Source organism: Pelodiscus sinensis, chromosome 6, assembly GCF_049634645.1.
Source record: "Pelodiscus sinensis isolate JC-2024 chromosome 6, ASM4963464v1, whole genome shotgun sequence".
In the NCBI taxonomy this organism is placed as follows: domain Eukaryota; kingdom Metazoa; phylum Chordata; order Testudines; family Trionychidae; genus Pelodiscus; species Pelodiscus sinensis.
This window is the reverse complement of record NC_134716.1, coordinates 32,105,110-32,131,594: the sequence shown is the minus strand read 5'-3', so window position 1 is coordinate 32,131,594 and position 26,485 is coordinate 32,105,110. Positions and strand designations below refer to the sequence as shown.

At 43.4% G+C, this 26,485-nt stretch overlaps 1 protein-coding gene across 3 annotated transcripts in view; it reads right to left on the bottom strand.

Annotated features, from left to right (window-relative positions):
• Window positions 1-26,485, bottom strand: part of PIP5K1B (phosphatidylinositol-4-phosphate 5-kinase type 1 beta) — a 169,397-nt gene that overhangs the window by 35,341 nt on the left and 107,571 nt on the right. For all 3 annotated transcript variants that reach the window (XM_006137852.4, XM_006137851.4, XM_075931678.1), the window contains exons 8-11: window positions 13,052-13,263; window positions 10,592-10,675; window positions 10,422-10,470; window positions 8,990-9,074 (exon numbers count right to left, since the gene is read on the bottom strand). In XM_006137852.4, coding sequence (XP_006137914.2) covers window positions 8,990-9,074; window positions 10,422-10,470; window positions 10,592-10,675; window positions 13,052-13,263 — 430 coding nt within the window. The remainder of the gene's footprint in view (window positions 1-8,989; window positions 9,075-10,421; window positions 10,471-10,591; window positions 10,676-13,051; window positions 13,264-26,485) is intronic.

Below are 26,485 nucleotides of genomic sequence, written 5' to 3'. Positions count from 1 at the left end.
TACAGCTGATTCATGAACATTCCTGATAATTTATAATACTGACCATAGCTTCTCTTGCATACACTGGCATGCTAGACAAACAGAAATCACCCTCTTTCCAGGATTACTCCCCAATGTGGTCCTTGGTTTGTGCCATTTCCTCTCCTAACAGGTGGGGAACCATTTCCATTTGTGTGTTTTAGTTTCCAAATGCTTTAGTGCTCCCAGTTGCTGCCTGCATCAACTTATATAAAGAGAGTTCTTGGACAAGACTTCTATCAGGAGAACTGACTGGATACAGCTAAAAACTAGGACACTCTTGAAAGGAGGAATCAGATGCATAAAAACATAGCACCAAATACCCAGAGCTACTGCAGAACCCTTAGAAAAGATGCCATAAGGCAGCGGTTGAGCTGGCTTGGGCCTAAAGCTGTCACCAATGATCACTATTTTTTGTCAGTTTAAAAGGCCAGGTAAATAATTTTGTTCTGTGCATTGAACACTGGGATGTGACACTGTAAAATCATTTAGGACAGTTTTGTGGTTAAGGCACTGGAATGAGACTTTTGTCTTACTATGCAACAAGTTTTCTCTCCTACTGTGATCTCCCTGCATTGCAAAATGCATTATGGGACTCAAACCTACATGGACCCACAGTGACGAGCAACCCAATTGAGTCTGTCCTATCTCATGATGGCCAAAACATTCCTACCCAAGGAGCTTGATTGAAGAGACCCCCTAATCGCCAATCCATTTTCCAAGCCATCCTCCCAAAATGAGCTATTGACATCGCTACATCTCTTAGGCACTATATTCATACAAATAAATAATTACTGAAATCTCCTAGTAAAGCTTGTAGGACTCCTTCATGCAGGATGGCACAAGACCTAGTACCAGAAAGAAGTTTCCTATAGATAATGAGATTGCTGCCTTAATACTGCTCATATTCTTTGTTAGCCTGAAAAAGCTCAGGACTGAAACTTTAATCCTCATCCATGGGGAATTTCACTACACTGTCATTAAGATTGGTGGGCTGGCCAGCTGACAGCACTCCCGATGCATAATTATTTTAGAAAAGCTACCTGTCCTAACGGAAACATATTAATAGTTTCTCAGGATTACTTGCAAGTGAAGGGATAGAAGAGTAATATCAGAGACTGTTACCAGAGAACACAGCAGCAGCACATTTGATCAACAAGAGACCCAGCAGAAGGACAAGAGGAGCAACAGTTTTCAGAGAGTCCTCGAGGAAGCTAACAGCCTCAATGCAATTTGGCTAAAACTGACATTCTGAATTTTTATTTTGAAAAAAAAAAAGCAGTCCTTTGTGTCAAGAACAAACCATGAAAAGGGCCATTAGACACAATCACATGTTAGAACATTAGCTCTGATTATTTCTGAAGATCAAGAAAGATGGAAAATGATAACTAAGAGTGATACCTAACTGAGTCACCAACAGTATATGATCTTCCTGGCAATAAGAACAGGAGCACTGAGAACAGACCAAAGTCTAAGAATATCCCAACTAGTAACTGAGAAAAACAAAAATGAAAACTCCAAACAGTCACAATTGTAACCATAGTGAAAGAAAACAATATTGTTCCTTGTCAATGCCTATCAAAAGGGGCTCAACAATTTGCCATGAACTATTGTTACCCTTAAACTATTGTTACTCTTAAAGAGAGTCTCCTTATTATCTCTCTAAATTTCAGTTTATAATATATCAACTATGTTAGCTTACATTTCCCTCATGCTGAATTGCATTTTATTATTTTCATTGTCTAGATCCCTTTGTCTGCAAAAGGACTTTTAATTGTGTATTTTTCCAGATCCATACAAATGATTTGGGTTGTTGGGTACTTTCATTCATATATGATGGTCACAGAATTTCATGGGTTCAGTTACACTATCATCCACATTTTGATCTTTCCAATCAATTTTTGAACTTTGGTCTGCTAGTGCATAATACTATTGTCTTTAGATCAAATGTAGATGAGTGACGGCCAATATAGTGTGAAAAATATTGACTTCCACTGCTGGAATTTTTAACGAAAATAAAACTTGAACTTTTGATAGAAAGAGCCAGTAAGAACAAGCTTGCTAGAATCAAATTTTACCAGATAATCTCTATTTCATAACGAACTAGTGACTATCCAATTCTCATCTGTAATTGTTTACAATCAAAATGGCTTTAGTATTATATAAACCTAAATCTTCCTGAAGACACAATTACAAGCAAAGAGCTTATTTAATTTGAAAAGGCATTTGACATTTTCAACTCTGCCATGCCTAAGAATAGTGTAAAAAACTTCCAGGGCCATATCTTTAGAAATGACTTATCATCATTTTTTTCTTAATACTCTAAAGGCACTGAATTAAAATTGCATTCAAAAGCAGAGGCACAGTATGACTCCTTTGAAAACATGGCATGTTGGCTCCTTAAACCTCTCAATAGCCCAAACCACAAGTAAAGATTTAGACAAGAATACTACTAGAACAGTGGTTCTCAAACTTTTTGGCCTGTGGACAACCTGACTCAATACAAATCTTTTCCGTGGACCACCACTTGCTAATGGAAACTCAGCATTAATTACATAATTATGCCTGAGCCATTTTGCTAGTTCTTCAGTGAGAGAGAATGCTTTACATGAAATTATTAAACAGATTAAGCGTTTTAACGTTCTCATGTTAGATTATCAAACTTCATTTTAAATAAAGTAAAATATTAATTTATTTCCAACAAAAACGATTCCCATGTTTTCTTTATTTATGGCCAGTGTGGGGAAGGAATTTTGGGTTGGGGGTCACCGACCCACAGAAAATCAGTTGGGGACCACACAAGTGAGAAGCAAAAGAACTCCTCCAGAAACTCTGACTCCTCACTAATGTGGTCTTCAACTGAGACACCTCACTCCTCTGGTGCTCCAGCCCCGCCGGGACAAGGAGAAGGGACAGATAGGAGAGGCTCAGGGCTTCTCATAGGCCAGATTTACTTTTCAGCAGTTCCCGAGTTAGTGGATTTTGTGGACCCCCTCAGGCTCTAGGGTAGGGACAAAAATGGGAGATTCAGTGTGCAGGACATGGCTGCCAGCATGTGGGATAATGATGGGGGTGCAGGATCTGGGTGGGAGATAGAGTGCTGGAGAGGGGTGAAGTCTGTGTGGGAGGTGGGGTGCAGAAGCAGGCAGGGAGTAGGATGTCTGGCCGAGGGGAGGGAGCAAGAGCAAGGGAGGGTGCAGGAGCAGGCTGGGGGAAGGATGCCTGGCCAGAAGAGAGTGTGCAGGAGCAAGGGAGGGTGCAGGAGCAAGCTGGGGGTGCAGGATCTTGGTGAGGGGGAGGAGAGTGAGTGAGGGGAATTGTAGTGCAGGAGTCTGGGCATGAAAGGACACTTATCAGGTTTCATACCCCCATTGCTCTCATTGGTGGGTGGTTTTAGAGAGCTACTTCCTTGCAAGACTGTGCTACTTGTAGCAGGAACTGCTCCTATAATATATTTCTACCAGAAATAGCACAATCCTACAGGCTATTGTTTCTAAACAGAAAATCAAATGTTTAGAATTGCTACCCATTTACACTGGAGGGCTGTCACATTATTGGATTTTAAGGGGAGCAGACAGATCACTGCTGCACCCACAGAGAGGTGGTTACCCAAACGTCTGTACAAAGGGGGCCACGTGAGGTGTCAAACGAAAGCCTATGTTTTACGGATTCTGTGTATGCTATTCATGTACTTATATGTCTGTATGCGGAGTTATGCATATGGACTCTATGCTGGTATTGGGCATGGACTGCCTGTTGTGAGGAAGGAATGTCCAATGAATGAGTATTGTAACTAGCACAGCCCCAAGGACAATGGCTCTCAAGGTGGCCAGTACACACTTGAGGAATGCATCTGGGAACATGCAAACCAGCCAGGGCAGAATGACTGCTGACAGATGAAAGAGTTAGGTCACTCGACCATGTGACCTGCTTCACTTGGAAGATAGCAGGGAGAGATATACAAGTGCCATGAGGGCAGACTCCATCTTGTCTTAAATTCTGCCACTGATCCTAGATGCAGCCTTGCAGGGAACAGATAGCCAAGGAGGATTGCTCACCTCTCTTGACACAGGATGTACACCAGAGACTTTTAAGCTAGCAGTTTATAACACCTCTGCTGAAAGCCTGCATCAAGAACTTGGTGATTGATGCATGAAATGTATTTTCCTTAACCTTACTTTCAACCTATTCTCCCTTTTATTAATAAACCTTTAGATTATAGATTCTAAAGGATTGGCCCAGCGTGATCTTGTGGGTAAGATCCTAAGTGTAAATTGACCAGCGATTTGTGGCTGGCTCTTTGGGACCAGGAGGACCCATTTAGGGTAGGTGAGATTGGGTTCTATGACACCTCATCTGTGCGTAGTCCCGGGGCTGATTGAGGCACAGGGAGATCTGGGGCATCTGATGGGTTTTGTTCATGAGGCTTCCTGCTGGCCAGATTGGCTGAAGCGCTCGGTATGACTGGTATGTGGCCTGTTTGGGAAAGGTCTCCAAGTTCAGGGACTGTAAAGAGCCCCTGTTTTGAGCAATTCACCCAAAGCGGACGTCCTCAGCGGTACCCAGACACAGCCCAGTCCATCACAGGGGCTCTTCTATTGTCCTCTTCACTGGCTTTGTTTTTATGGCAACCCAAATGGTCCTTTGTCTGCACAGGAAATCTTGAGATTCCAGATATTTTTTCGCAGTGGTACAGAGCAAGCCCAAGGGTGGGGTGTACTGGGCACAATGGAATACAGAAGCATCTCTAGGTTTCAGGAGTGGCCCGAGGCCGGCTGCAGCAGCTGGCACCCTAGGCAGGGCGGGGCAATCAGTGCCCCTGCCGTCAATGGCCATAACGTAATCACGGGGTGCCCCATGACGTCATCATCAGGTGCCCGGGCCAGCCACGCCCTAGGCAGCTGCCTAGCTCGCCTAGGCTCATGGGCCACCCCTGCTAGGTTTACACCAGCTCTTCGGATAAAAAAAATAATAAAAAAAAACCACATTTGGAAAGAGCCAGCTCAATTTCAGTGTCCAAGCTATATGAAGTGCAAGAATCAAATAAGCAGTACATTCAGGGCTTCTGTTTTTGGGGATTAATTTCATTTTTCTGAGTTTATTTTCAGTGAATTTTAAGTTTTACATCAGTGTCCCAAAATTGGAGGTTTTCAGGGCTCTTTGCATATATTGTAATGCAGGAGTTGGCAAAAGAAGTCCTGTGGGCTGTATTTGGCCTGCCGTGGTTGAAGCAGGACCTTTAGGCAGGCTCCCCGTCTGCTGTAGCCCCACATGCTGCTCAAAAATGGCAGGCTGTTAAGGCCAGTGTATCTGTGTAGCACACCCCTGGGGGACAAAGGGGTCTCTGTGCCCTTCCCTCACCCAGCACAATCCTCACAGTTCCAATTAGCCGGAAACTGGTTTACATGGACCAATTAATACCCAATGCATTAGAGCACTTCAAAAATCATATCCCTCTTAGTTCACATTACTGCTCTGTGCAGACAAGCCCTTTGTTATAACAAACGACTTTAGTTTTTTTTTTTCTGGTGGTGATTAGATAAAACACATTTAAATTTTGTTGGTGTATTTTATCAAGATTTAATGGTTAAACCCCAAAATCAGAAGTCCCAAGCTGAATAATTTCAAAGGATTTTAATTAAAAGGAGTCTTCCGTTTTTGGTCACAAACACAATGCATAGATATTGTGCAAGAATTAAGATTGAGTTCAAAGGAAATGTAACGTTCAACAAACAATTTCAACATTTCTGAGAAAATTATCAAAGTCAAGGGCTGCATTATTTTATGGGCTCAATGTTTGGTATGGAATACCGGTCATAAGGGTTTAATGATATCTATGTTAATTTAATCAAATTTTAATACATGGAGGTCAGATAGCAACATTTTTCTGTAACAATCATGTTGATGAACCAGTAACCCAGAGTGGATATGTATAATCCCAGGGCCAGAATGTTCCCGCTGCCCCAACTAGTGCTTAATTTGTAAGAAAACAGGTGCCAGGGCACAAGTCATTTTTTTACATTCATAACTGATGCACCAAACCCAGAGGTTGCCGGTGCTATGAACTACTGAGTCTAGAAGTGCCAGGTCTCAGCCCAGGCACAAATTTAGCACCGCCTACAGGGTTAAAACCTGTGGGAGGGCAAGTTTTGCTTGTACATCTCCAGAAGGAATTCCACCAATAGTCTCTTGCATCATCCTGTGCCTCTCTCCTATGTGGACAGCCCTTTGTAGACCCCAAGTGGGTGGTCTCTCAGGGGCATCCTCCATGTGGGATCTAATTGGGAAGAATAAGTCTAAGACCTTAGGAGCAATTTTGAAACAATATATGCATTACGAGTTTCATGACAACATATGCCTTTTTAGCTTGCGTAACCAGAGACCTGTCCCCACGGCTACATTTCTATCACTTTATGGTGTAGTGAGGATTGGAGCCAGCCAACTTGTTTGACACGAGATGGCCTCCTTAAGAAATGGGTGGATAAGGAAGCATTAGATAAGCTTGGAAAATCAGAGCCAGATGATAATTAGGGAACTCTCTCGTGAACAGGACCCAACCAGTAGCTCACTATAGGAGCTAGAAGAGAGGTTCTATAAAGCCAGTTTAGATACTGATACTGGTTGGCCCAGGAAGCCTGTTTGAGTTTGTACCCAGCCCCAAGCAGGAGGGATATGGAATCCTTTAACAAGAGTTTAGATTTAAGACTCCAGGGCAGGATGTGGCCTGTGGAAAAGACTGTTCAGAAAAGCCATGGTTTACAGGGCGACTGAAAGAGCTCCCTGGTTCACAGGTAACTGGAAGAGAAAACTGGGAGCCTGAAGCCCTGGAAGGAGGATGAAATGGAGACCTCCAAGAGGGAAGGGTTTGGGCCGGAAGGGCCAATGGAGACTGCACTTCATAATGACTCAAATTAAATCCCGGGAATGAAAATGTTATTTTGAATAGTCTGGGCTGTGAACAGTTACTGGGAGAACTAGCAGGGAAACAGAGGGAGGGGCCTATAGAGCCAGCAGTGCTGCAAGGAGGCATGATCTCTGATGGGACCCTGTCACAGCTCGACAATTTCATTTTAAAGAATGGTAGAGAAGAAACTGAGTTCGTGGGGGTGGAAATCACTTTCTTCCTCTGGGACATTTTTAAATTCTTTCGTTTCTCTTGATAAACGTGCCTAGTCTGATAAAAAAAATCTGTTGTATTGTGTTTTGCAGGGCAGCAGGACTATTGCAACGTTCATTTGCTCTTCTCTTTATGCGGCATAATTTAGAATCAAGAAACAAAATATCTGTTAGTTATTTCTCAAAAACTTTTACTGCAAACTAGCTTTCCACACCCAAAATGGAAGGCAATTACCAGATTGTTATTTGTCCTACTCTACTTCCCAGGTCCTTAGTTTCACTTCCTGGTTAGAGAGGAATGGGCTTTCACATCCTGTTCTTTTAAGTCAGAAAACCTAGTGTCATTTCAGTGGCTAGGGAGAAGGGTGATAAATGTGGTTAATAAATCTTCCAGCAACATTTTAATTTTAATTCAGCAGAGAGTTTAGTCACTGCCAGCAGTATTAGTGGTCCTGTCTGGTTACGCCGATCTCTGTATCCTTAGTGAAGTATTCTATTTTTTTTTTTAGTAGTGCTCTCTCATTTTTACCCAATCAGCTTCTCATGACATTCCCATTAAATCTGAAATAAGTTAGATTAAAGAAATGCAAAAATGAAGAAATAGTTGAAATGGTAATTTAATCAAAAAGATAATTTAATAATTTGAACACCTTCATCAGTCCAGAGTCTCAAACCCTATTTTTGTTCTGCTAAAGCAAAAAAAGCAAAGGAATGGGAAAAAATCCATCCTTACCAAAGTTGCCCAATCCTTCAATCTTCATTAATGTGAGTTAGACATGTTCATGTCAATGGGGCTTGTCATGAACAAGGGCTTCAGCATAGGATATGACCTATACACTCTAAAGCCCTTGAAAGCATTTGAAAATAAATCATCAATGTTCTAATGTACAGGAAAAGCTTCTACAGGCAGTCCCCGAGTTATGCGGATCCGACTTATGTCGGATCCGCAGTTACGAATGGGGCTTTTCTTGCCCCAGAGGACGCGAGCAGCGGGACGCCCAGATGCGCTGCGGTCCTGCCGCCCGCATCCTCCAGGGCGAGAAAAGCTGCTCCGCGTCTCCCTGGTCTTCTGGGGGAGCCCCCCCCAGCAGACCAGGGAGACGCGGAGCAAAGCCGCGGAAGACGCGGGCAGCGGGACAGCCCAGACGTGCCGTGGCTGTCCTGCTGCCGGCGTCCTCCGAGGCTTTGCTCCCCATCTCCCTGGTCTGCTGGGGGGAGCCCTCCCCCCCCAGCAGACCAGGGAGATGCGGAGCAAAGCCGTGGAGGATGCGGGCGGGACCGCGGCGCGTCTCGGAGGTCCCACCACCCGCGTCTCCCTGGTCTGCTATGGGGGGGAGGCGCAGCTAGTGTCCCCCCCCCCAGCAGACCAGGCTTTTCTCACAGACGACACCTGGGGTAGAGCAGCTGGGGCGCTGCCGGGTTGGTCCCGCAGCACCGCTCCTCGGCGCTACTGGACCAACCCGGCAGCACCCCAGCTGCTCTGCCCCAGGCGTCCCCAAGTTAGCCACTGCTGAAACTGACCAGCGGCTGACTACAGGAAGCCCGAGGCAGAGCAACTCTGCCTCGGGCTTCCTGTAGTCAGCCGCTGGTCAGTTTCAGCAGCGGCTGAATCTGGACGCCAGTTCCGACTTACATACAAATTCAACTTAAGAACAAACCTACAGTCCTTATCTTGTACATAACCCGGGGACTGCCAGTATTAGCTTCAGTGAAAGAAGGTGTGGGTTCTTGGTGTTTGTGAAGAGCTGAGACACAGAGATCCCTAAATGTAAGGTGCTATTCTACAGGCATGCTAAATACTATAGAAGCATAGACTAGGAAATTATCCAGAGAAATTACAATGACAAACCCTTACCTTGAACTTTTTTAAAAACCCTCGAACTCATGAACTTCAAAAACCTGTCTGCATAAAAACTTGGTCTGTGGACTGAAACAGTGTCCTAAAAAAAAGACAGAAAAGGCCTTAAAGTTATACTCTTCAAATACAATTCTAAATGAAATATCCAAGAGAAAAACCTGACACTGGGTGAATAATACCATATCCTATTTGGGAATTCATACAAGGAGATCCAGATTTTGCATGCATAATTACTAGATTTCACTGTAATCTTGATAAAATACTAGTATATTTTAAGTATTCAAAACAACTTAGAAGTGCCTCTTTATAATTTATCTTACTATTATAGAAATGTGCATGTCTGTCTATCCATCCATGAATCCATTAGTTTAAGAACTCCTCCTAAACTTTAAGAGCTAGGACCACCAAATTTGGTCTTCCTCTTATCATACAGCTTCCTCTAATCATAAGATTGTACAGAATGACCACGGGAGGGCAGTAAGGGGCCAGAGATCGGGACCAGGGCAGCTATAACCTCACTGGGCCAGCAGTTGGTAGGGATGGAGAAAGGGACAGCTATCACCTATATACTTCACTGAGTTTGTGCGTCCGCGTGCAATGTCCACTGTAGTGGCCATGGACAGGTGTTTCTCACCTGGCCCCAAGTTGCTTAGGTGAGAGGGCTGGGGTTGTCTTTTCTCCCCAGGGCAGCCTGCATACTGAACCCCTCATCTCCACCCCACCCCAGAATAATGATTTAAATGTAGAAACACAAAACTGATTTCAGCTAAGGACTTGAGTAACACCAGGTAAATCGTCTAGTTCTAGTCATATTCTTTAAAAAGTCTTACTCTATTTAAAAAGGAGTCACTTCCCTTTTGGGGTCAAAATCTCAACTGAAGGCTCAGACTTCAAACATAGGTGCCCTAACAGATGACCAAATTCCTTATCTGAATCCTTTAATCCAACCCTAATGGGCACTTAAAATGGTCGAGTTCCTAAGGGCCTATTTCAGCACTGAACACCCTGGAGTTAAATTCTGCTCTGCACAACATCCTTTGCAGCTGGACTGATGATGATTCGTATTCGGGGCACAATTAGGAGTAGCTAATCAACTTTAAATTAGCCGTTTTACTTAACTGTTGAAATAACATTTGGAATGGATTACTTCATCCCTGCGTCAGCTGTCCTGTGAGGAGAGTTTGCTGTAACCTGGCTCAATGTAATCACAAGGATGATCTGATCACCTTTACTGTTTTTATCCTTTATTTAAAAATATTCAGCAAAATAAGATGAACGTGTATGTCGGAAACCACACAACTAAAAGCACTAAGGAAACTGCCCGGTTCACAGTGATGGGTGGACTGTAAATATAACAGTTCACTCTCGGTTTCAGACAAGAATCAGAATTCCATCCTGAAAAATGCTGATAATTTAAAAAGCAACTTACCCCATCATAAACAAGTGCTTTCCAGGAATGTTCTAGCTTCTTCATTAGCCTAAGCAATTAAATCAAAACAACATTGTGACATTCTCTCCCCTTGCAGCAATCTCAGAATACTTTATTAAGATAATGGCTTTAAATGTGGCAAAATATGTCCATTCTAAACTGCCACTTACCTGTAAGACTGTAGGATATCAATAATACCCATAAATAGAAGCAGCTTTTCTCCTTTATGGCTTTTAGCTGGAATGCCTCCCATTCTAATGGCAACAAAAATAATTTTATTAGATGATGTATTTTAGAGACCTTTTTAATGTCACTATATAGAAGGAGAACTGCATAAAAAAAAATCAGTAACATTAATGGAGGACAGCTGGGCTCTAGCTGCCTGTCAGTTTCACAGTGAACAACAGCTTGCATAAGGAATGCGGAGTCTGCGGAGTCCTATGGCGTCCAACCAGTTCTGAAGCAGTAGCCTCTATAGCGGCTACTGCTATAGTGAACTAGACACACACAACCAGTCAAATAGCCACATGTGGCTAGCATGTTGGACACCACGGGTGTAGACGCTGCATTGCTCTAACCACAGGCGCTGACTGGAGGACATATGTTAAAAAAGTTAGCGGGTGGTGAGCACTCCCTGGCAGTCAGCTTCTCTCTTGGTCCTCCCCCCACTCCAAGCGCCTCCTGCTCACCCGCCAACTCCTCTCCCTCTCAGTGCCTCTCACCTGCTGCGATCAGCTGCTCTGCAGCATGCAGGAGGTGCTGATAAGGGGGAAGACTGTGGATGGGGTACGCTTGCGGAAGGTGGGGGGAACTGGATGGGAAGAGGCAGGATGGTGTCTGGGGAGGAGTAAGGGTGGAAAGAGGTGGGGCAGCATGGGGGTTTTGTGGGAATGAATAGAGTAGGGTGGGGACCTGGGGCTGAGTACTTACAGGGAAAAGGAGGAAGCCTGCACCTGTGGCCTTAACGACACTAACATAAGCCCTACACTTCTCATTGAGGTGGTTTTATAATGGCAGCACAGCAAAGGAATTACATGAGCAGGTTGAGCTTATGACTGTTTGGTTGACAAAAGAGGACATTTGTGAACAAAGCCACGTAGTGAAGACAATGCCTTGGGAAGTCTATGTTCTATTGACTTTCAATGGGGCTTAGGTTTCCAACTCTCCTCAGCTCTTTTTACTCAACATCCCTACTTGTGTAAATAATGAAATAGGATTTTGGATGACCGAAAGGAGGTCAGAGCCTTAGCTTTAAGACTAATTGAAAACAGAACACTTCCAACAATACAATGCCCACCATGCTGGAGCACTGATTGGGTATAATTCAGGTCATCTTGTATGCAAATAAGTGTAATATTGTAATCCACACTGGGCACAATTCAGCTCTGCCTTAACTTCTATTCTAGTGTTTCAAACATTTAAAGATTATTATTATTAATAATAATGCCTAGCACTTTTAGTCAGAAGATTTAAATGTGCTTTGTAAAGGAGGTCAGTATTATCTCCAATTTCAAACGGGGAAACTGAGGAATTGTAAGGTAAAGTGACATGTCCAGCCAACCCACTGGCGAAGCTGGGAACAGAACAGAATTCTATCATTAGTCTACTATAAGCTTAAACCCATGCTTTGAAGACATTAATGTATTTACTTACCTAACTCCCTGGTTAATTGACAGTAAACCCTTTTCAATGTGAAATTAAATATTTTATAGTCAAGAGTTGCTTACACAGGGTAAGAATTCTGACTAACTTTTATTAGCACTGAACATGCACAAGGATAGAATAATTTGAGGAGCCCTTGGTTCTTGGAATTACAATAGTTGGAATTACAGAAAGGGATGAAAAAAATTGTTTTCATGATCTGTCACAACCTTAAAATTCTCTGCATGTCACAGTCTGTTGTCAGACCCAAGGTGATCCAAGTATTGTCTTGTGATACAAAGCAGAGGTATTGATTAACATAGTTAAGAATTCCATGGCATTGTTTGTAAGCTTCGGAGTCTTCACATCAGTTTAATGGCTGAATTCCAGCCTAAATAATTACAGTGTGATGATCTAAAATTCCTCTGAAGTTTCATTTAGATAGGAAGAGGAGAGTATGTTCTAAACTGTAGTGTAGCGTCTGTGTAAGCTGTTAGTGTCTGTCTTCGTTCCCCCACAGCACAATTGAAGCAATTCCTGTGTATATAATGAGCACATTTCTTTAGGATGATAGGCACTGCAGAAATATCAATATAATCAATATCAATAATAGCTTTTGCTCACAGCGCATGACGCTGTTTACACATTTGATGTGACGGTCTTGTAATGACTTTCATTATATATCTGTTGCAAGTGATTTCACTATGTGCAGATAAATTGTTCTGAATTATAACTGCAATTGCTATCATGTATTTAAAGATGATGAAGAAACTAATCAATGTTTTCATTTCCTAGTCTCCAGTGAACGTTGGTGATGTAACTTTTGAAAATACTTTTGACTGAAGGATTTAGTTTAATCCTTCAGTCACTCATCTGCAGTGCCTTCCTGATGGGAAGCTAGCCAGTGTTACATTTAATACAACATAGAATGCAGTTTGCAGAAATAAAATTTAGACATTCCCATTTTTAAACAGATATTAGGGACTTACGTATTTGTAGCTTCTGTGACGACAGATTCCCCAGATTTTCCAGGACCCTGTATGGATTCCATGGCTGTCGAATAGAGAACTTTCTGTCCCCCAGGACGTTTCGCATCTGATGCATTCTGGGAACTCTCTCCATCCCTCTCTTTTGTGATACTGTCCAACATATGGATTCCCAGTAGCAGACTATAATCCATGATTTTAAAGCTTTCCAGCACCTAGTAATGAAGGATTATGTGTACTGTAACACAAAGATTACTACACAGTTTAATTTGGGGGGGGGGTGCGGAATTCAACCAATTGAGAAAACCCAAAGGGAAAAAACAATGGGTTTGACTAAGATAGTTTGCAGAAAGATCAACAAAAGTAATATTTTTGTACTAGCCTTGCACCTTCTGTCAGAGATTCCCAAAATCAATTTACAAATGTTAACAAGCTAACCATCACAACCACCTCTTTAAAAGCTGGAAAAACTAAATTATATGGAAATGTAAGGCCTAATGCAGTATTTTCAATTGGGGAATTGTCCCATGTCATTTGTAGTGAGGGAGCAGTTAATTAGTGACCTTGAATTCAGCTGTGCTATATATCATTTTTATTTGGTGCACTTATGGATATTCTGCTACACACACACCCACATCCCCCCACACCATATGCAAACCCAATACTGGGGAAAAAAAAATTCTTCAAAGGGCAGATTTTCAAAAAAAGGGCAATAAAGATGCCCTATTCCCATGAAAAGTCAATGGATTTAGGTGTCTACCATTTGTGCCTGTGACTCTAACAGGCACCAACAAAACATTTTATTCAACTATGACTTCAGTTAAACTATGACTTTTTGTTGTAAAATTTTTTTCCCTTGGTCCTACTAATCACTTTGACACGCTGACCTTGACAGGTTCCATTTCCCCCCTTCATGCAATTACGTACAATAAAACTCCAATAGTTCAGCATCCAATTGTCTGGCACTCCCGATAGTTTGGCATCAAAATGGCAAGAGCCTAGTCCAGGAGTGGCCAACCCGAGGCTCCTGATGGAAAAAAATTGTGGCTCCTGACAGAACAGAGATGGAACCCGGAACTACTCGGGTCAGCTGCTCTCATGGCTGGGCTGCTGTGAGCCGCATGATCTCTCATGGCCCCCAGTGAACTGCATCGTACCTGCACGTGCACGCCGGGTCGCACACAGCATCCCAGCCTGCACGTGCTAGGAGGGGAAGATGATCTCTTGTGAGTTTCAGCAGCAGCCTGTCACCTGCGGATCTACCCGTTCCCACCGCCCTCCTCCCCCTTAGGCAGTAGAGAGGAAAGGTAGATTGCGAGCCTGTTGCTGGGGCAGTGTAATTGATTAGAACTTCTTGAAAACAGCTGCCTGCCTTTCCCTCCCTCTCTGGTTCTGCCGCTTGCAGGCTTTGCCTCCCTGCAGCAGGAGGGAGGGTTTGGCACACCCCCGCCCACTCCCCCGCCGACCACTACTTTCCTCTGTCCCCCCTCCTCCAGGCAGTAGAGAGGAAAGGTAAATTGAGAGCCTGTCGGCTGTGGATCTAGCCTGGGGCAGTGAAATTGACTAGAACTTCCCGAAGGCGGCTGCCTGCCTCTTGCCCACTCTCCGGTTCTGCCCCTTGCAGGCTTTGCCTCCCTGCAAGAGGAGGGAGGGTTCGGCACACCCCCGCTGACCCCTACCCTCTCCTGGCCCCCCCTCCAGGCAGTAGAGAGGAAAGGTAGACTGAGAGCCTGTTGGCTGTGGAGCCAGCCGGAGTAAGTGTAACTGACTAGAACTTCCTGAATGCAGCTGCCTGCCTCTCGCCGCCTCTCCCCTTCCGCCACTCGCAGGCTTTGCCTCCCTGTAACAGGAGGGAGGGTTCAGCGCCCCCCCGTCCCCCTCTTGCCCCCCACCCCAGGCAGTAGAGGGGAAGGTAGATTGAGAGCCTGTTGATCCAGCAGCGGCAGTGTAATTGACTAGAACTTCTTGAAGCAGCGGCCTGCCTCTCTCCTCCTCTCTGCTTCCGCAGCTCGCAGGCTTTGCCTTCTTCTAAAATGGCAGAGGGTTCGGCCCTTGCGGCGCTGTTCCCCTCCGACGAGACCCGCCCCTGCCAGAGTACCTCCTGATAGTCCGGCATTTCTGATAATCCGGCACCACCTGCGTCCCAAAGGTGCCGGATTATCGGAAGTCTACTGTAAATACTAATCTCAGTTGCACCAGTATGTATCCAGAGGGACTCCAGTAAAAGAAAAAAATCTCTCTCTCTAGATAGAATTAACTGTCCTTCAGTCCCCCTTTTACATTTTAGTACTATATCAGAATCCCCAGCAGACAAGTATTGTATCTAACACCTTGTATGAAAGCCCTTTTTGGCACAGGGAGAGTAGAGTCACCTATTTAATTTTCTACTAGCTTAAAGAGAAATATGGAGCAATGTGTCCTTTTCTTCATGCAGCTCATAAATGATTTAACATACATTTTGGTACAAGATGCCTTATGGATAATGTTGTAATCCTTGGCACTGAACTGCAAAATTTTAACGTTGTTTTACTAGGAACAAGAACAATCTGATTTTACAGAGACAATAAATGAAGCATGGTAATTCAAGGTGTGCTAGTTCAGTTAGGCCTATCAGAGCAGAAATGTTTTACACAAAACACAAGGTTAACTTATGAAGCCTAATGTACATATTTGGAAAAACATAGCCAGGGGTTATACAGTAGGGGAGAGAGTTTCACCACCTATGAAAACATTTATCTTACCAACCACTGACTTCAGGTATGGATGTAGGTAGGCTGTTTTAGTCAATATGCACATTTCTGAAGTGATCTTCACTGTAGTAACTAGCAGGCATATATACACAATATCAGCATCCTTTCTAATCCCTTTTCTGTAACTCTTGCATTTCATGTTGCTTTCCTGAATTAGCTCACTTTTGGTGGTTGTCTACCATGAGAAGTATCAAGGCCTCTTTGTTAATGTGGGAAAGCCTGGACAAAAAAATCTTGCATTGTACCCTAACTGCAGCGAGATCAGCTTTCACGCTGATATCTGGGGGCAACACATAAAATAACTGAACAAGTTAGCCAAATAAACTGAGAAAAGGTGAACACAACATACACATGCTGCAGAATTCTTTCAGTTTTTGTTAATATCTCATTTCTTTTCTGGATGTGTTTTATTGATTCTGAAATTAGAAATATCACCAAAGTCCCCCTGAAATCCCAAAACGTAGAGCCTTGAACTGCTGATTTTCAACAGACTTTGGATAATGAGAAGAATATAACTGTTAATACTAATAAAAATACTTGACCAGATTTTGATCTCAATACATCACACTAGGAGAAATGGCAGGTTACTTTGCATTTCAAATGAGATCAAAATCTGGCCCATAGAAACAATAATTGACCACTACAGAAGCACCCCATGCACGCTACAGTAGCAGTTAGGCAAAGGAGAGTGAGACACAAAATGTATGGGCCACAAAATAAAGCAAAATTGGCCATACTAACATCTGTATCCCAGGTACTCCATAACACTGCAAAAGACCCTCAGATGCCATCTGAGCTGCAGCATTTGGGCACAACAGATTGAATTAAGGCTGTAAGAAAATAATGCCTGGATCTGAGGTTCTTCTGGGAAAGCAGCTCTTTGTCCTTAACACTGTATTTCCTTGCTTTAGTAGGTTTAAGTCAGACCATTAATGTAGCTCTTTTCAAATTGAATTTCATCAGTAAAGTTCACAATGTTCTTTGCTAACGTAATAAAAGAAAAATACAGACTCTAACAAGCAATACAGCTCTTACTAGTTAAAAAAAATAGAAATGATTGTCCTGTTCTTAAAAACACATGATCAATTATATTAACTGTTGTTGCTTCTGTAATAGCTATTTTGAATTTCTAGTATCAATGAGCTAATTACTCTAATGCTATTAATTATGAAACTTACAAAGAGACTACACTACTATCTTTGTGTTTAAAGATTCCACTTATAAATAAAGCATAAAGAATGTTGCCTAACAAACTTGTCTCTTACTTGTTTTCCTGATTCACTGATTCCAGAGAAAGAATGATTTCTTAACACAATGTTGCAAGTGTATTCAGAAAAGGGGAAAAATGAATTCAATTATATGTTAAAAAAAATTTGGACCAAATTTAGCCTTGGAATAGGTTGGCCTAACTTCCACTGAATAGGAGAGAATGGATACCAGGCACTTAGATTGCTCACCTGGCATAAATCAAGATGAATCTCCAACTAAATCAACAAGTAAAGGACATATTTTCTGCTCCCTCCCACCATTTTCTGTGCAGCTCTATTTAGCATTCAATTCACAAAGATTTTCATACTCAAGATACTTTAAAAACCACTAATAACCCCCAACAATCCTGTGAGGCATCTAAAGTAGTATACTAATTTTAAATTGGGAAAACTGAGGCAGAAAGATTAGATTATTTGCCATAATTGCAAACTGTGTAAGAGTAGTTTTTAGAACTCAAATTTTTAGCTCCCTCAACTGCAGTGACATCTCAGCAAAATGGAGGGTTGAGGCCACTTGATTCAGAATTTTTCAAAGATAGCTACATAAAAAGAGCTATCTTTTCTCCAAATTCTGGAAAATTTGGATGTGTGGAAAAAATAAAGAGCCCAAAATGCAACTTCCAGTACATTTGTCCCTTTCTAGGTCATTAGCAATTTGACCAACAACTTCTCCTCATTTGTTAAACTATCCCTGTTGAAACAGCACATCTAATTGCTTCACATTGGATAATGGATGTCTTGTTTCAGCACTGCCTAACAGACTACTCATGCATTAATGACAATTACCCAAATGTGTAAAGATACATGCCACGTCTAAAAGAAACAAGCTATAGCATACCCAGCAGATACATCACACTAGGGTAAACACCCGGAAATACAAGCCATCTAAAACTTTGATTTCAACACTGCAGGTAAGTGTGTTTGCCTTGTTTTTCCTTCAGGCAAATATTTCATCAGAAAGTTCCACAGCAAGAGCTTTTGGTCTAAACCAAAAGTCATCCTCAAAAAACTCCTTTACATCTCCTTGTCTATAAAACAGGCAAACCTGATCAGAATTTTTCAGACAATATTTGAAAAGCTTAGTACAAAGTCTGGTAATATACAAGGTGAAGGACATACAAATTCTGGATAAACTGGGTTTTGTGGTTTTTTTGGTAATACCACAACAATTTAGTAACTCTTTTAGATACATAGGGACAAGATTTTATACAAAAGTATTTTGACAATTTCTGGAATATTTCGCTCACTTTTGACTCAAGTACTTTGGGGGGAAAAATCCAACACAAAATTAGGACATTTTGTGGTTTTACAATCCTTTTTGGGGATTTTGATCTATAAACACATACACTAAGATACTGCTTATCTGGAGAGGCTTTCCCCTTTGTGAGAGTTACAATATGGACAACTGTCATAGATACAAGGAGATAGGTTAGAGACAGATGGAAGGGGAGTGGCAAAGGAAAATGAGGATGGTTAAGGAATATTGTGGTTGGGTAAAGACTTATCAACAGAAGTTTAGGTAAATAGCAAGTGAATATCAAGCATTAAGGAAAGGGCAATTGGACAGATGTCTGAAAGGGCTTTGGGTCTCACCCCCGGAATGGATGACAAAAATCCAGTGTGCATACACACACATTGTCAGCCTTCTTTCCACTGACAGCTGCTTTGTTTTTCTCTGTTTTGTTGATCTGGTCTTGTTTGATTCAGCAGTGAATGGAAAAAGTGGCCAGGGTTCACTGTTTTACTCATCTTCAGTCAAATATTTCCAAAGCTGCTTACCAGTGACTCTGACATACAAGAGCATACTTTAAAAGTCTCACAGGGGTAACTATGTTAGTCTGTAATTTAAAAAAAATCCAACACGAATAGTCCTGTAGCACCTTTATATATAAAATCATGAGCTTTCATGAGCACAACCCACTTATCTGACAAAGTGGCTTTTGCCCATGAAAGCTCATAATATTATATGTATAAATATAAGTCTATAAGTTGCTAAGGACTTTATTTTTTTTATTTTTTATTTTTTTTAAAAGAGCATGCTTTGTATGCCTGACACAGGATGTAAAGATTTCCAGGAATATCAAGGTCTTATAACGGATTCTATTTCTTTAGTATAGCAGTTTCTCTGTTTATGTTAATTTAATATGGTTTGGTGGGTAACTGGATTAGAAACACCAAAGGGTCTGCAGTGTTTTCTAATAAACATTTGTATCACCAACACATTATATTATATATCTGCTCTCTTTGATCAATTGCTTCACCTACCTTGTACTCCCAGGGACTGAAAAGGAGACAGAAAGGATGGTGTATTTAAGACACTGGACTGGAATTCCCAAGATAGGGGTTAATTCCCATCATAATCTTCCCATGTGACTTTCAGCAAATCATGTCTTCTACTTGTGCCCCGGACACCCACTGGAAAAAATTAAGATAACAATACTTCCTTTCTCCCACCCTTTGTCTTTGTTATGTATTTGGATTACAAACTCTTGGAGGAGGGAGTATCCAGATGTACATCTTACACAGTATAGTGCCTAGCACAACGATACTCTGATCTCAGCTGGAAGCTCTTGGCACTAACAATAAAATGCTGCCTAGCATTACATGTCTTCTGTATCATCTGGGAACTAGTTCAGGGAAAACTACCAGTATGGCACCTCAATCCATTTCCAAAAGAGATCTGACTGCCTTCAATGTAATTATAGTTAATATACATACGTGACATACGTGGTTCCAAGGTTGTCATAGCCAGGGGTGGTAGTGGGGATAAGCTCCCACTGTCTATAAAGTACCCCTATACGGCGTGCGTCTCCAATAGCCTCTGACAACCAAGTCCAGCTCCTGGCCTTCACGTGCGGTTTAGCTTGTAAACCCGGCGGAACTGTTTTAACTGACAGGAGAAGGGGCGCAGGCGGGTCACTGGCGCCTTATAACCAGTTGCTTCGGGGAGATGATACTCGTCAGCCTAGAAGGCAGTTCATCTAGGGGAAGGAAAACCCTGATTTTAAACCTCCGCTGCCTTGCGGCTATATTCTTCCATGGAAAAGGCTTCAGGAGTAAACCTCGAGGAAAAATCCGGAGTCGGAGTCCCTAAGACAGTTCGACGCTGCTTGCAGCCTCGCTCTGGCAACTCCTGCGACGGCGCCGATGCCAAACTGTAGCAGCCCTGCTGTTCCTTTGGATCCATCGACGACGTGGAGAGGGGGGACCCGCTACGTGGGCAATAGCCTGTTCCTCCATATTACATCGCCCTGGCTAGTATCCGACTACCAACATATCTCGCAACCCTGGAGAGGACACTCCAGCCTCGCTAGCGCTACTAGCGCGGAAACAACACGGGGAGCAACAGTTTACCGGTTATAAGCCACAGCTCAATTGGCGTAGAGCATGGCGCCAGGGGTTGTTCCCGACGGTGGGAGGGATCTTCGGGTCTCACTGGGCAGTTACCGCCCGCCTCAAGCTGGGCAGCCCCCAGACAGTCAGGTACTGCCCCGCCACAGTCTGCTTTCCTCACTGGGTGCATGGGGATTAGGAATATTCCGAACGGCAGGCTGCAACCATCGCACCAGGCAACAAAACACTGAGAAAGAGACCACCTCTTAAACTGGGATGTTGGAATGTCCGTACAATGTTGACGGGCCTCTCCGAAGACGTTTGGGACATTGACGACCTACGAAAGACAGCAGTCATCAACAACGAACTTCTGAGGCTGAACGTAGACATCGCCGCCCTACAGGAAACACGACTGGCAGACTCAGGCATTCTGAAAGAAAAAGACTACACCTTCTACTGGCAGGGAAAGGCCCCAGACGAGCCCAGACAGCATGGCGTAGCTTTCGCGGTGAAAAATAGCCTACTGAGTATGGTAGAACCAGGCAGTAATGGCTCAGAACGACTCCTCACCCTTCGTCTCAACACCACCACGGGCCCTATCACCCTCGTCAGCGTATACGCCCCAACTCTGAACGCAACATTGGAAACTAAAGACCGGTTCTATGAGAACCTAACATCTGTCATCAACAGCATCCCCGACAAGGAACAACTCATCCTTCTGGGTGACTTCAATGCCAGAGTAGGTGCGGACAATGACTCATGGCCTTCGTGCCTCGGAAAATTTGGCGTCGGCAAAATGAACGAGAACGGCCAACGCCTGCTCGAGCTCTGCGCTTTCTACAACCTGTGCATCACCAACTCATACTTTCAGACCAAGCCCCAGCATAAGGTCTCCTGGCGACATCCGCGCTCGAAACACTGGCACCAGTTGGACCTTATATTAGTTCGCCGCTCAGCTATCAATTGCGTCCTGCACGTACGCTCTTATCATAGCGCTGACTGCGACACAGACCACTCCTTAGTGTGCTGCAAGATCAGGCTGAACCCGAAGAGGTTTTATCGTTCAAGGAAACAAGGAAATCCTCGCATCGACGTCAGCAAGATGTCGCAGCCTGACCTGACGCAGAAATTCGCAGAAGCGCTTGAGAAGGAACTTGACGCCACACAGACAGGAGACTCTGCCATGGGAAAGTGGGAAACACTGCGGAACATAATGCACTGCACTGCCCTGGCAACCTTTGGAAAGAGGACCACAAAGACGCACGACTGGTTTGAAGCAAAGTCCTCTGTGATGATTCCAGTCATAGAAGCCAAGCGCGCCGCCCTGGCAGAATACAAGCGGTCACCAAGCCAGAGGAACCTACAAATTCTCAGGGCTACTAGGAGCAAGGCTCAACAGGTTGCCAGACACTGTGCGAACGAATATTGGCAGCAGCTCAGCAACGACATCCAGAAAGCAGCCATATCAGGGAACACAAGAGGCATGTACGACGGCATCAAGAAAGCGCTGGGCCCTACCAAGAGCAAAACAGCACCCCTCAAGTCATCTACTGGAGAAATAATCTCCGACAAGCAACAACAGTTGGGGAGATGGGTGGAACACTACTCTGACCTCTACTCCAGACGGAATACGGTGACCTCCGCAGCATTAGATGCCATTGAATGCCTGCCAATAATGGAAGAACTTGATGCAGAGCCAACAGTAGAAGAGCTCAGCAAGGCTGTTGATAAACTGGCCTCAAGAAAAGCCCCCGGCAGCGACGGGATTCCTCCAGACCTGCTGAAACAGTGCAAGTGTTCCCTACTGCACCCTCTTCACAAAGTGCTCTGTCAGTGCTGGAAAGAAGGAGCCGTACCGCAGGATATGCGGGATGCTAAGATCGTCACCCTCTACAAGAATAAGGGCGAGAGAAGTGATTGCAACAACTACAGAGGCATCTCCCTTCTTAGCATCGTAGGCAAAGTATTTGCTAAGGTCATCTTGACCCGACTGCAGAAGCTGGCTGAACGTGTCTACCCGGAGTCACAGTGTGGTTTCCGCGCAGAACGGTCAACCGTAGACATGATTTTCTCCCTACGACAACTCCAGGAGAAGTGTAGAGAACAGCAGATGCCCCTGTACGTCTCCTTCATTGATCTCACCAAAGCCTTTGACCTGGTCAGCAGAGACGGACTCTTCAAAATCCTTCACAAGATCGGCTGCCCACCAAAACTGCAGAGTTTGATTGAATCCTTCCACACAGACATGAAGGGAACAGTGCAGTTTAATGGCAGTTGCTCCGAGCCTTTCAGCATCAGCAGCGGCGTCAAGCAAGGCTGCGTTCTTGCCCCCACATTGTTTGGGATCTTCTTTGCCCTGCTCCTTAAGCATGCCTTCGGCTCAGCAACGGAAGGAATCTACCTCCGCACCAGATCGGACGGCAAGCTATTCAATCTCTCTCGCCTCAAAGCCAAGACGAAGATACGCGAGACGCTGATCAGGGACATGATATTTGCCGACGACGCAGCAGTCGTCACACACACCCAGGAAGAACTACAGTCGCTGATGAGCCGTTTTTCCATGGCCTGCAAAGACTTTGGGCTGACTATCAGTTTGAAAAAAACAAACGTCCTAAGCCAGGACACTGTCACTCCACCAGCCATCACAGTAGACGACTACCAGCTTGACGTCGTCCACCAGTTCACGTACTTGGGCTCCACCATCACCGATAATCTCTCCCTTGACGCTGAGCTCGACAAGAGGATCGGGAAGGCAGCCTCTACTTTAGCCCGCCTGACAACCCGAGTGTGGACCAACCCCAGGCTGACAACCGCAACAAAGATGGCAGTGTACAACGCCTGCGTCATCAGCACCCTGCTGTACGGGAGCGAGACATGGACCACATACGCGAGACAAGAGCGGAGACTGAACGCCTTCCATCTACGAGGTCTGCGCCGCATCCTGGGTATTACCTGGCAAGACAAAGTCTCCAACTTCGAAGTTCTGACTCGAGCCGGCCTCCCCAGCATGTACACCATGCTCCGACAACGTCGCCTGCGTTGGCTTGGCCATGTACGCCGCATGGAGGATGGGAGGATCCCAAAGGACATCCTCTACGGGGAACTGGCATCTGGGAAGAGAACCACAGGGCGCCCGAACCTGCGATTTAAAGATGTCGTGAAGAGGGACATGAAAGCCATCGACATAAACACGCAGTCCTGGGAAGACCTCGCAGCAGACCGCCCAAAGTGGAGGGGCACCCTGACCACACAGCTCAAGTCAGGCGAAACGAACATGATGCGTGCATCAGAAGAAAAGCGAGCCCGCAGGAAGTTACGCAACAACAACAGCCAGGGAACCACCTATAGCTGCGACTTCTGCGGCAAAGAATGCCTGTCCCGGATTGGCCTTTTCAGCCACCAACGACGCTGTCCCCGACGCTGTCCCAGACAATTCGACACGAACCAAGACGAGAACTAGGATACGTCATCCATGGTCAACTGACCGACGGAGGCCAACAAATACGTGACCAAAATCATTCAGATATGCACCTGCATGCCCTCACCCATCCAATTTCATCAGTGGCTTAACTATTGCTCATTTTATTAAAAATAATCTGATTTTCAGTTCAATTTTCTCAGTATTTAGCACAAAAATCTTTAAGAATTGCATAATTCAACTCTCTCCAATGTCTGACATATTTCAATGGCTTTCATATCTTAGTGTGTAGCACACTATGAAGCTTCCACATTCTTTGGACATTTCACATTTAAAACAGTTTCAATATTTATGAAAATGTAATTATATCTATGGAAATTGAGAATTCGCTCTGCACTTGAATAATTTATTACTTTAAGCAAAGAACAACAGAGTAATGAATAGTAGGATGATTAGGAATAAAAAAAAATAGGAAATTTAGGCCACACAGTTATCAAACTGACTCTGATACACAGTCTATTTAAAAGTAAGAAATAAAGCAATGTTGATTTATTGATCACAAAGTAAAGTAAGTCTCAAACCACAACCACGGGAGAATTTTGAACTACACAAATTCCCTGATGGAACAAATTGATCCAGCCAGGTAGAACATTTTATTTTGGTACTGTAAACTTGTATTTTTAAGCTTGAATATTACACACTGGAAATGTGTATTTTCATTATACACTGCATATAATTAACACCTTACCATTTTAAAAATAAATTTAGCTTTCAATTTTATGCACTATTGCATTATCTGCAGTAAACCGTATTTTACTCTGAACCAGCATCTATTATTTTCTTCTCAGAGTCTTGCACTGTTTGTATAATATATTAAATGGCCAAAAGCTCTGTTAAAGGAATGCTGTGATTGTATGATCTTGTTTAAAATGATACAAAGGCAGGAAACACAAAAGTTAAAAGGCATTCGCAACATGTAATCTAGCAATTAAAATAAAAAATTGTTAAAAGTAGTTTGTTAATAATCTTGCCCCCATCCTCTGTTAATTTTTGTGACTTTACAATCACATTTTTACCCGACTTTTAAGGCAAGTTTCTTCTTGTCTTCTAGTGCTTATGAAAAGACACACATCTACCAACGAGAGAAAAACTGAGTATGGCTCTATTCCTGAAAACTGATGTATGCAGTCTGTTAGACCTTTATTCCAAGTGGGCTACCAACCCAAATGTCCTGTGAAACAAAACTGAAAGATGGAGAAACCCACCCCCCGTTATGCACTCTTAATTTCTGTCAGTTAAAAGAAAAATTGAAGTGTTACTTGTTAAAACTGTAGATAAAGTTATCAGAACAAATGTTTTGCGGTTCATAGGTTCTATTGAAGGTTACTCCCGAATTATGTGAGAGACTATCCTGCATGTGGGCGGGTCAGAGTCCATGAAGAGCTTCATTACTGTCAAATGGACTCCATGTGGGCAGAAGGGTTCATCCCCACAGAGTTGCGGGTTCTTGGCCTTAAAGTCTTGGCCCGGCTGCCCAACGATCAAGACAGAGGATATAAGCTGATGTTGGGCAAACCACATTAGCTTTTACTTGACAAATTCTGAAGCCTCACAGAACCCCAAAATTAAAACTTTGATAAGTATAACATTTAGTTTAGAGCATTGGCAGATATCTTCTAAAACACAACTTTCAACTTTAAAAACAAACAAACTGTTTGGTAATAAGTTCGTGAATTGAGTCTGGAATTGAATCCATGTTTACACAATTTGAGAGAGCACCCTGCTGGGTATGTACACTGCTTCAGGGTGTACAGTGCTCAGGACTTAACAGCATTCCTTTTTTCTTCCTGAATGTCTAACTGCTAATAAAAGCAATGGCTCAGGAATAAGAATCCTAGAATATCAGAACTGCAAGGGAGAGAGGTCAAGTCCAGTCCCCTGCCCTCACCGCAGGACTAAGCACCATCTAGATAGATCATACCTGAGAGATGTTTATTTAACCTGCTCTTAAATATTTCTAATGATGGAGATTCCACAGCCTCCCTAGACAATTTATTCCAGTGCTTAACCACTTTTTCCTGATGTCCAACCTAAACTTTCCTTGCTAAACCATTTGTAAAAGTGAGAAGCTGACTCGACTTTAATAGTTACTTGCTTATACAAGACCTAAAGAAAAGCAGCAACCATTATCCAGCACAATAACTGACAGACAACAAAATGCCTACATACATCCAGGTTCTGTTGTGTGGAGCTGTTTCAGTATTGCCATCTCTTGCCATTCTTTTGGGACTCTTATGCTATTTGGGTTTAGCTCATGGGATACTGCGGTTATATGAGAATCTCAGTTTTCATAAAGAGAATAAAATCAGGTTTCTAGACTTCATGATTTCAAAGAACAGCCCAAAAACGTTCAGGCAAGTGAACTCCAAAGGTTCAAAAGTCAGATAGCAAATACAAAAAATAATAATAATAAAAAAAAAGATTATTCTGTAAAACTCTCATGGTTATTAAACTGATCGCATGATTTTGGGGGCTGAAATTATGATTGTGAAAACTTGTGGTTTCCTAAAAATCAGTTATGCAGCACAACATTCCCCCCGCCCCCTATAAAACTTTCTTAGTTCCCATTCAAGGACACTAACCTCAGGAAGAACAAACAAATGAATAG